The sequence below is a fragment of the Oncorhynchus mykiss genome, chromosome 21, assembly GCF_013265735.2.
Source record: "Oncorhynchus mykiss isolate Arlee chromosome 21, USDA_OmykA_1.1, whole genome shotgun sequence".
In the NCBI taxonomy this organism is placed as follows: Eukaryota; Metazoa; Chordata; class Actinopteri; order Salmoniformes; family Salmonidae; genus Oncorhynchus; species Oncorhynchus mykiss.
Window position 1 is genome coordinate 42,895,898 of NC_048585.1, and position 12,633 is coordinate 42,908,530.

General features: G+C 43.0%; 1 protein-coding gene across 2 annotated transcripts in view; it reads right to left on the reverse strand.

Annotated features, from left to right (window-relative positions):
- The window catches only part of LOC110500478 (sushi, von Willebrand factor type A, EGF and pentraxin domain-containing protein 1), a 130,114-nt gene that overhangs the window by 61,095 nt on the left and 56,386 nt on the right, over positions 1-12,633 (reverse strand). For both annotated transcript variants that reach the window (XM_036957868.1, XM_036957867.1), the window contains exons 4-5: positions 3,760-3,918; positions 3,374-3,553 (exon numbers count right to left, since the gene is read on the reverse strand). In XM_036957868.1, the coding sequence (XP_036813763.1) occupies positions 3,374-3,553; positions 3,760-3,918 (339 nt within the window). The remainder of the gene's footprint in view (positions 1-3,373; positions 3,554-3,759; positions 3,919-12,633) is intronic.

The following is a 12,633-nucleotide window of genomic DNA, read 5'->3' on the forward strand; positions in this document are numbered from 1 at the left end:
AGCAGACACATATTGGTATAGCAGACACATATCGGTATAGCAGACACATATCTGTATAACAGAAACATATCTGTATAGCAGACACATATTGGTATAGTAGACACATATCTGTATAACAGAAACATATCTGTATAACAGAAACATATCTGTATAACAGACACATATCGGTATAGCAGACACATATTGGTATAGCAGACACATATCTGTATAGCAGACACATATTGGTACAGCAGACACATATCGGTATAGCAGACACATATCGGTATAGCAGACACATATTGGTACAGCAGACACATATCGGTATAGCAGACACATATCGGTATAGCAGACACATATCTGTATAGCAGACACATATATGTATAGCAGACACATATCTGTATAGCAGACACATATCGGTATAGCAGACACATATATGTATAGCAGACACATATCGGTATAGCAGACACATATTGGTACAGCAGACACATATCGGTATAGCAGACACATATCGGTATAGCAGACACATATCTGTATAGCAGACACATATATGTATAGCAGACACATATCTGTATAGCAGACACATATCGGTATAGCAGACACATATATGTATAGCAGACCCATATTGGTATAGTAGACACATATCGGTATAGCAGACACATATCGGTATAGCAGACACATATATGTATAGCAGACACATATTGGTATAGCAGACACATATCGGTATAGCAGACACATATCTGTATAGCAGGCACATATCTGTATAGCAGACCAATATCGGTATAGCAGACACATATCTGTATAGCAGACACATATCTGTATAGCAGACACATATTGGTATAGCAGACACATATTGGTATAGCAGACACATATCGGTATAGCAGACCCATATCTGTATAGCAGACACATATCTGTATAGCAGACACATATTGGTATAGCAGACACATATTGGTATAGCAGACACATATCGGTATAGCAGACACATATCTGTATAGCAGACACATATTGGTATAGCAGACACATATCTGTATAGCAGACACATATTGGTATAGCAGACACATATCTGTATAGCAGACCCATATCTGTATAACAGAAACATATCTGTATAACAGACACATATCTGTATAACAGAAACATATCTGTATAGCAGACACATATCTGTATAACAGACCCATATCTGTATAGCAGACACATTTCTGTATAGCAGACACATATCTGTATAGCAGACCCATATCTGTATAGCAGACACATATCGGTATAGCAGACACATATATGTATAGCAGACACATATTGGTATAGCAGACACATATCGGTATAGCAGACACATATCTGTATAGCAGGCACATATCTGTATAGCAGACCAATATCGGTATAGCAGACACATATCGGTATAGCAGACACATATCGGTATAGCAGACACATATCGGTATAGCAGACACATATCGGTATAGTAGACACATATCGGTATAGCAGACACATATCAGTATAGCAGACACATATCGGTATAGCAGACACATATCGGTATAGCAGACACATATCTGTATAGCAGACACATATCTGTATAGCAGACCCATATCTGTACAGCAGACACATATCTGTATAGCAGACCCATATCTGTATAACAGACCCATATCTGTATAGCAGACACATATCTGTATAGCAGACCCATATCTGTATAACAGACCCATATCTGTATAGCAGACACATATCTGTATAGCAGACCCATATCTGTACAGCAGACACATATCTGTATAGCAGACCCATATCTGTACAGCAGACCCATATTGGTATAGCAGACACATATCTGTATAACAGACACATATCGGTATAGTAGACACATATCGGTATAGCAGACACATATCTGTATAACAGACACATATCGGTATAGTAGACACATATCGGTATAGTAGACACATATCGGTATAGTAGACACATATCGGTATAGCAGACACATATCTGTATAACAGACACATATCGGTATAGTAGACACATATCGGTACAGCAGACACATATCTGTATAACAGACACATATCGGTATAGTAGACACATATCGGTATAGCAGACACATATCGGTATAGCAGACACATATCGGTATAGCAGACACATATCTGTATAGCAGGCACATATCTGTATAGCAGACCAATATCGGTATAGCAGACACATATCTGTATAGCAGACACATATCTGTATAGCAGACACATATTGGTATAGCAGACACATATCTGTATAGTAGACACATATCGGTATAGCAGACACATATCGGTATAGTAGACACATATCTGTATAGCAGGCACATATCTGTATAGCAGACCAATATCGGTATAGCAGACACATATCTGTATAGCAGACACATATCGGTATAGTAGACACATATCGGTATAGCAGACACATATCGGTATAGCAGACACATATCGGTATAGCAGACACATATCTGTATAGCAGGCACATATCTGTATAGCAGACCAATATCGGTATAGCAGACACATATCTGTATAGCAGACACATATCTGTATAGCAGACACATATTGGTATAGCAGACACATATCTGTATAGTAGACACATATCGGTATAGCAGACACATATCGGTATAGTAGACACATATCGGTATAGTAGACACATATCGGTATAGCAGACACATATCTGTATAACAGACACATATCGGTATAGTAGACACATATCGGTATAGTAGACACATATCGGTATAGTAGACACATATCGGTATAGCAGACACATATCGGTATAGCAGACACATATCGGTATAGTAGACACATATCGGTATAGCAGACACATATCGGTATAGCAGACACATATCTGTATAGCAGACACATATCGGTATAGCAGACACATATTGGTATAGCAGACACATATCGGTATAGTAGACACATATCGGTATAGCAGACACATATCGGTATAGCAGACACATATCTGTATAGCAGACACATATCGGTATAGTAGACACATATCGGTATAGCAGACACATATCTGTATAGCAGACACATATCTGTATAGCAGACACATATCGGTATAGTAGACACATATCGGTACAGCAGACACATATTGGACAGAAGGGAATATTGGGTGTGTACGTGTGTGCATGCATTTAGTTACTGCGTGTGTGTTTGTGTGTGTGTGTGTGTGTGTGTGTGTGTGTGTGTGTGTGTGTGTGTGTGTGTGTGTGTGTGTGTGTGTGTGTGTGTGTGTGCATACTTCGTTACTGTGTATGTATGTGTGTTCTATTTAGGGTTGCAACATTTCAGAAACTTTCACTAAATTACCTGGTTTTCCAGAAATCCTGGTTGAAGGATACTGGAATTCCTGCTTATTTCCTCCTGATTCCAGGAATGCTCCTACTGGGATTTCGAGAAAACCATGGAATTTATTGATACTACCCTCTCACCTCTGCAGCTGGGCGGAGAGCCTGACCATGTCCCGTTTGGCTGGCACAGTCTGATGCCACTACCCTGTCGATCGTAGCCAGGCTGGCATCGCACCCCGCAGGCCGCATTGAACTGGTTATTACACACGTTGTGGATGAAGAAACCATTCCCTGGAGGAGACAGCTCTGGGCAGTACACCACTGGGGATGGAGAGGACGGAGAGATGGAGGGGAAGAGAAAAGCGTCAAAAGTGAAAAACGTTAGATGAGATAAGATTCACTCGCTGCACTGACAGATTTAGATCGACTCGGGTCAAAAGTAGTGCACTATGTAGATTGTAAGGGATAGGGTGCCATTTGGGACGCGGCATAAGTGTGTGTAGCATGGACAGTCTGGACAGCGTTACCTTCGCAGGTCTTCCCTTGGGACCTGTAACCCTGCTTGCAGACACAGTCGCTGGGTGCTGTGCTGCCGGGTTGGGAGGTGTGGTGCTGGTCAGGACACAGCAGGCAGGTACTCAGGCCTCCTGGAGTGCCCTCCGGTTTGTAGGTTCCAGGTGGGCACGCTGTAAAGAGGAGACAGAGACAAAACACTTGGTGATAGACTAAACACACCTAGAAAAGTAATTTGTTGCATGTAAAAGGACTGATCACACACACGTAAATACTGTATACATACGCAAACACAAAAATCTATCCACGAGCAAATGCCGAGATCTCTGAACTGTATTATAGTCCTGTTGACTTAGCAGTTCTGCTTTGTGTTAGAAGCATCTGCGGCTGATCAGCCAAGTCAGGAAGCTGTCTGGTTATTGAGCTAGTGAGCTTGTTTTCAAACATTCCTCCATCTACAGATGTAGGATCTTAATTTGATCACCTTGTTGCAGAATACATGTTTTACTGCATTTGATGTTTAAAAAGGCTTCTGAAGTTTGTAATTTCCACTTTGAAATTTCCGACTTGATTTGTCCCTTACAAAAAATATATCAACCCCTACAAAAAGGGCCATTAATTACAATCCACGTAATAATTCACATTTCCTGTTGGTGCAGGATTATATTCCTGCTGTAGCAAACTGGTTCATATTAAGATACTACATCTGTACTGTACACAATAAATCATCCTCACAGAAAAGGACGGCCATCTGAATGCATCCCTTGTGTTACAGACCAGTTAACTCTTCATAAAGTAAGTAAATTGAGAGAAACAATTGTGATCTCTCACTGTAATGGAATGGGCTACTTTCCATACTCAATCAACACTAATCAAGCCAATGGCACACTGCATGGATTTAACAATAACATTTTGCAATGTACAGTGCCTTCGGAAAGTATTCAGACCCCTTGACTTTTTCCACATTTTGGTACAGTAGGTTACATTTTGGTAGCCTTATTCAAAAATTGTTACATCGTTTTTTTCCCTCATCAATCTACACACAACACCCCATAACAACAAAGAAAAAACAGGATTTTAGAAATGTTTGCTAATTTATAAAAAAAAACTTTAAAAAAAACTGTGGCCTCCCAAGTGGTACAGACAAAACAAATGGAAAATGAAAAGTGGATCGGCGGTGGCTAGAAGGCCGGTGACGTTGACCGCCGAACGGCGCCCGAACAAGGAGAGGGACCGACTTCGGCGGAAGTCATGACAGTAGTATATGGGGCTTGGTGACAAAACGGATGGCACTGTGATAGACTACATCCAATTTTCTGAGTAGAGTGTTGAAGGCTATTTTGTAAATGACATCGCCGAAGTCCATTTAATAATGATGGAGGGCACTGTGTTCTTTGGGACCTTCGATGCTGCAGAAATTTGTGCCTCAACACAATCCTGTCTCGGAGCTCTACGGACAATTCCTTTGACCTCATAGCTTGGTAAAAAAAAAAAAAAAAAAGATTTAACCTTTATTTAACTAGGCAAGTCAGTCAAGAACAAATTCTTATTTATACTGACGGCCTACAGAGGCCAAACCCGGACGACGCTGGGCCAATTGTGTGCCGCTCTATGGGACTCCCAATCAAGGCCGGTTGTGATACATCCTGGATTCGAACCAGCGTGTCTGTAGTGACGCCTCTAGCACTGAGATGCAGTGCCGTAGATCACTGTACCATGCACTGTCATGCACTGTCAATTGTCAACTGTGGGACATTATAGACAGGTGTGTGCTTTTCCAAAACATGTCCAATCAATTGAATTTACCACAAGTGGACTCCAATCAAGTTTTAGAAACATCTCATGGATGATCAATGGAAACAGGAAGCACCTGAGCTCAATTTCGAGTCTCAAAGCAAAGGGTCTGAATAATTATGTAGATAAGGTTTTTATTTTTTTTATTTGTAATACATTTTCAAAAATTCTATTTGTCATTGCGGGGTTACTGTGTGTAGATTGCTGAGGATTATATTTAAAAAAATATATATTTTCGAATAAGGCTGTAACGTAACAAAATGTGGAACAAGTCAAGGGATCTGAACACTTTCCAACCGAAGGCACTGTATACAGTACACAGTTATCAAGAGAGCTAGACTGTCTAGGTAGACTGTCTAAGTCTAGGTATGGGCAAAGGACAGAAAACACTGAGGTAGCTTGTAACCAGAAAATACAGTACAGTGAGTGTTATAAAGAATCCATGGTGTTGATCTGACTATGTGGTGTTAAAACGTAAATAACTCCCCAACACTCCAGGGTTTCCAGGGTTCTTTTAGTGCCAAGATGCAGTCTCTCTCTCTCTCTCGCTCTGTTTGTTTCTCACCTCCACTCTTTCTATCCTCCCCCCCTCTTTTTCTCTCTCTCTTTCTCTCTCTCTCTCTCTCTCTCTCTCTCTCTCTCTCTCTCTCTCTCTCTCCCTCTCTCTCTCTCTCTCTCCCTCTCTCTCTCTCTCTCTCTCTCTCTCTCTCCCTCCCTCTCTCTCTCTCTCTCTCTGTTTGTTTCTCTCCTCCACTCTTTCTTTCCTCCCCCCCTCTCATTCTCTCTCTTTGTCTCCCATCTTTCTCTCCCTCCCCCTCTTTCTCCCTCTCTCTCTCCCCCAACCTCTCTCTCTCTCTCTCATGCCCTGGTGTTAGGCCCTGGGCATCTCCCGGGAATGGATCCTCCATTCCAACACACACTCATTCCCCACCTAAACACACCAGGGTCAGCCAAGTGCTACTAACCAGCCGCCCGATCAGCAGCCTGGCACAGCCTGGAACAGCCCCCTCGCTCTCACCCACATCAAATGTGTGGACTATGTGGTTCTAACTAACTGCTCTGTTGCTATTTAATCTGTGTGTGTGTGTGTGTGTGTGTGTGTGTGTGTGTGTGTGTGTGTGTGTGTGTGTCTGCGTGCGCGTGTGTGATCTGATAACTGAAGTAGCCCATACACACTCCATAATATCCACCTTCTTTGAAGTCAGAGGTCAGACAGGCCTTACATAAGCAAGCAGCAGAATGTCTGGATGTCTTCTCACTTTGAGGCTCCTGGAACCCCTTTTACAGCCTCCATTTAAAATGTACAGGAAGCCCAGTTATTTATATGTGAATAATATTTCACTTGTAGTGAAACAGTGGAAATACTGTTTTAAAGTTTCATTTTAATTCCTGGACTGGAAACTTGGTCTGGGCTGGCTGGTCGGCTGGCTCAGGTGGACACTGGGGTTAGTAACAGACTTGGGCTCGTGTTCATACAGCATCTCAACGCAGGAGAGCTAATCTAGGATCAATTACATTATGAAGAACAGACAGAAGGACCTGATCTTAGATCAGCACTCCAACTCTGAGACGCTTTGTGGATTTGGGCCCTGGAATCTTCTCTACAGGGGGAGAGTACAGAGGAACCAGACCTGCCTCTCACTGAGACACACACTGTGCGCTGGGAGCGAGGGAGAGGGAGGGAGGGAAAGAGAAGGAGGGATGGATAGAGGGAGAAAGGTAGACTAATAACTCTGAGAACGCCGAAATGAACGACGGTGTTGGAAAGAGAATGTTGTGAACTTCCAAAATGTGTACCAGCAAAGCGTACCAGTGATACATGATCCTACGTGTGTATCGGATGAACTGAATGGGTCTCCATCCTTTCATGAGTTATGTTCAGAAATACCATGAACTGACCTTAGGCAAGAAGACCAAGTGGATTTGAGACTGGAAAAGACTGACGAAAACCCTAAAAGTATATCAATAGCAAGAACCATGCAACACATCTGCTTCAGGCTGCAATGACCCACAAAGAGAGTGCTTTACATCTCCAACGGACAAATCCACTCTCTGACTCCAATCTATACCCTCCATTTGGGCAGGAAGTGGGCCGTCACGGGTCCAGTCCAGATGATCTGTACATCGGAGAGAGTACGCCCAGGCCCAGGCTAAAATACCCTCACGGAGTGGAGCAGAATGGACCAAAACTAGGGACTAATTGAAGTAGAAAAAAACTATGTGGAGCAGGAGAAGGAGAGCCGCTGCTCTACCAGCCAGCTGCGTGTCACATAACTCCTGGGTAATGAGCTTCAAACCCTCTTCCTCCCGGAAAGCCCAGAATGGAGGAGGAGGAAGACAATTACAGAGTGAGTCCCTCTCTTTCTCAGGGTCTGTGACCTCGCTCTCTCTGCTGCCTGAAATAAAACACACTTACTAAATCAGTTTGGTCAGGCTGAGTGAGAGCGTGTTGTGAGTGTTTAACACTGATGGAGATGAGGATTCAGATGATAGTGTTAGTTGAAAGCTCAGAGCTTTACCATTTAAATGTCTGAAACCCGAATTATATCCCCACAGAAAGAGGAAAGGGCATAGGTTTCGGGGTCAATATTAACGAAAATGTGTGCGAGACGTCAATACTCAAGCGCACGGGGACATAGTGGTAGGATGTCGGGAGGACTTACAGTAATTGTCCATCATTTTTAGCACAGTAACATACAGTACCAGACAGCTTCGTCTCCCTCACTTCTTCCTCATAAAATGACGAAGTGAGTCATTTCGACTGGCCCGCGAACCAACCACAGGAGCCAAAGAGGTCTCTAAAGGAGCCAAAGGAGTCGCTATCACACGGGAATCTTCTTTATCTCTGGAGACCGCCGCGAGCCTGTCTTCGATTAGTGGGATCGAAACAGACAAACGGAAACCCTGAACGTGAATCCTGAAGAATACCCAGCACATCTGCACATCTCTGTTCCCACCCGACAGACAGCATCATTTCTATCTCTGACTGACAGATTCGCTGAGTCTAACAAATCCCTCTGTGCTTCTTCCTTAGTTCATCTTTCTCTTCCCATGTGGGGAACAAAGGGGGAACATACTGCATAAATCACTGTTATTTTGTTTGTTCTCTGAAAATTGCCATAGCTATCCTTTTAAGTCTAGATAAGATAGGAAACCTGTGTAGACGCAACCTGTGTAGGAAACCTGTGTAGACGCAATGCCTGTGGTCCTCCTTTGTAAATGGGTGTACGCTGTAGCCTAAAGCCTACTGTACGCCTTTTCTCTTCTAAAGACTAACAATTGAGACAGAACAAGTCAAACACACATCTGAACGGTCTCTAACTCTGGACCGCAGACACACCACTTGTGGCCAGACAAGGCCTCGTGTTGTGATTCTGTTGGGTGGGTTTTAAATCCCTGTGCTTTTAAAAGAGAAAACAACGTTCACACGCAAGGACACTTTCTGTTCTTAACAATAACATGACTTCACATGCATTAAGACTGCAAACCGACACTGAAAATGTCCAGTTAGCCGGGGGTAAAAAACTTCACATATAAATACCAAGGAAAAGACCAAGGAACTGTAGCTACATGATAACATATTATACACCTCAATGTGACATATTGTCTCGAGGTCAACAGAGGAGTTCATGTCAAAAAAGGCAACTGATACCGTGGACAAATTTAGTTTGAGTATCCAGCACTCCTAGGGTCATATGGCACACTAACACACTAACACACACACACACACACACACACACACACACACACACACACACACACACACACACACACACACACACACACACACACACACACACACACACACACACACACACACACACACACACACACACACACACACACACACACAAACACACACACACACACACCTCCAGTCCCCAATCACTGATCCTTCTGTCATCTTTCTCAGTTACCCTTAAGTTATTAACCGTGACACCGTGGCCACCACCGGTTTCCATGACAACAGCACACACACACACAGCATTCCCTAATCATAGAAAGGCCTTATGGAAATCCGAGGCTATAGCCATAGTCACAGAAAACCATAGAGCTGTAATGTACCACTGATATGAGGACTGGTGTCCAGCTGCCCAGATGTCTGGGAAGGGGGAGATACAGCGGCCCATCTGGCAAGGAACATGGGGGGGTGGGAGGTCTGGGGGGAGACTTTCATGGGAAAACCCCTCCCCAGATGTCTCTCTGGATCCTCCAGACTGGTGTCCTGGATGGGAACTGTCGTCCAACGTCTGTCTTTCCTTCCCTGTTTAGCTGCTTACTGCATCTCATCCCCATAGAAATCTGAGTTTACCCAAATTGCTACATACCTCTGGTGGATTTTCTTGCACATTATGGTTGCGTCCCAAATAGAACCTGATTCCATATGTTGTGCACTACCTTCGACCAGGGCTTTGGAGATGCATACTATACACTCAAAAAAAAAAGATGCTATCTAGAACCTGAAAGGGTTCTGCGGCTGTCCCTGTAGGAGAGCCCTTTGAAGAACCCTTTTTTACAGGAGGAACCTTTCTGGTTCCAGGTAGAACCCTTTTGGGTTTCAAGTAGAATTGTTTCTATAGAAAGCTCTACATGGAACCTACAAGGCTTCTAACTGGATCCAAAAAGGCTTCTCCTATGGGGACAGCAGAAAAAACCCTTTTTTGTTTCCAGCTTCTTCAAGTTAGTCCAAGAAAACAAAGCAAACACCCACTAAAATAACAGAAAAAACACAGGTTGATCTTGTTCTTAGAAGATTAGTTGCACAATGCGCACGTGCGTGCGTGCGTGCGTGCGTGTGTGTGCGCGTGTGTGTGTGTGTGTGGTGCAGGGTTCCCCAACTGGCGGCCAATGATTTTATTTGCCCCCCAAAGTTTTCTGAGCAAAAATATTTATATTATTATTTGAATTTTCATTGATGGACATTAAAGACTCTAAAAACACCAGGAAATCAGCTCAAACTGATTTTAATTTAGGAAATCTGTTCCCAAGTATTCCCAAGCTTAATAGGCTGCATTTACACAAGCAGCACAATTCTGATCTTTTTTACACTATCTGGTCTTTTGAACGGTCACATCAGATATTTTTCTGAGCTGATATGATTGGTAAAAATACCAAATTAGTGAGAAAAGAAAGATCCGAATTGGGCTGCCTGTGTAAACGCAGCCATAGAGAGACATACTGTATGTGATCGTGTCCCAATCTAATCAAGGTTTGAAATTATTATTTTCTACTGAAATATATTTATTTGGGCTTCATGTGGTCAATTATTTGTAACTATGTTCTGCCCACGGCTGAATATATTTGGGGACCCCTGGTCTAGCGTGTTTATTGTGAGTGTGTGTCTAGCGTGTGTCTGTGTGTGTGTAGCATGCCTGTCTCTGTCTTCGCCTTCTGAGTATGTGTGTTGTCACTGTGCCCTTGTATGGTAGGCCTCTGGGCAGCCCCCAGGAAGAGGAATTAGAGCCCATTTAACAAAGGGTGTTTCTACTCTGTGTAAGAGCAGTTAGGCTGAGCCTGACGCTACTGGCAGTTTCACGGCTGCTCGTATTTCAAGCCGCCCTGCACACACGCAGAACACACAAATTAGCACACACACACACACACGCACACACACACACACACACACACACACACACACACACACACACACACACACACACACAGCCTGTTTACAAAAAGAGCTGCGTTTGTTTTACGGACCTTTCACCGAGTCCCTGTCCTCCATCAGATTCCCTCTCTCAAAGTCATCAGTTAAAGCTTCATGGACCTACAGTATAAGGCTACACTTATACAGGCAGCCCAATTCTGATCTTTTTCCCAATAAATGGTCTTCTGACCAACCTTTTGACCAATATCAAATCCTTTGACATCAGATACTTTTCAGAGCTGATCTGATATCTAATTATCTAATTAGTGAAGAAAAGAGCAGAATCGAGCTGCTTGTGGGTTGTTCCACAAAACGGGTGCTTTTTGGACATGAAAACTCTTTAAGAAATTCAATTTATAACATCTCTTCATTCACCATTGATTTGCACGGAGGATGTGTTTAGCCTACGGAAAAACACCTTTTCTCATCTCAGGCAATAAAATCCTATGAAGTAAGATCATTTAACCTTACTAGTATGTAACTGCCTAACTATTTAAAATCAGGTTTGAGATAAATCCAAAATGATGTATTTGATCAAGTATCCTTGTACAATTAAATTCACATATAACATCAAACGGATAAGGTTACTGTTGGGCCTCTAACAGGGTTGACGAAAACACAGCATCAAAATGACTTTAAAATGATGGAGAAACTTGGAGAAATTTCTGGATTAAGTGAAATGTCGAGAAGGAACCTGCAAAGTAAGCATTTTGTTGGAGGACATATACCATACATACAACTAATAACACTTGAAACTGAATAGGGTGTTGGGCCACCGCGAGCTACCAGAAAAGCTTCAATGTGCCTTGGCATAGATTCTACAAGTGGACCTAAACCATGGCAGGAAAATGCACACCACACCATAACACCTTGTTGCGTTGTGGCCATAGACATAAACTCAGCAAGAAAAGTAACGCCCCTTTTTCAGGACCCTGTCTTTCAAAGATCATTTGTAAAAATCCAAATAACTTCACAGATCTTCATTGTAAAGGGTTTAAACACTGTTTCCCATGCTTGTTCAATGAACCATAAACAATTAATGAACATGCACCTGTGGAACGGTTGTTAAGACACTAACAGATTTAAGGCAATTAAGGTCACAGTTATGAAAACTTTGGATACTAAAGAGGCCTTTCTACAGAATCTGAAAAACACCAAAAGAAAGATGCCTATGCTCCATGCTCATCTGCGTGAACGTGCCTTAGGCATGCTGCAGGAGGCATGAGGACTACAGATGTGGCCAGGGCAATAAATTGCTATGTCCGTACTGTGAGACGCCTAAGAGAGCGCTACAGGGAGACAGGACGGACAGCTGATCGTCCTCGCTGTGATAGACCACGTGTAACAACACCTGCACAGGATCGGTACATCCGAACATCACACCTGCGGGACAGGTACAGGTTGGCAACAACAATTGCCCGAGTTACACCAGGAACGCACAATCCCT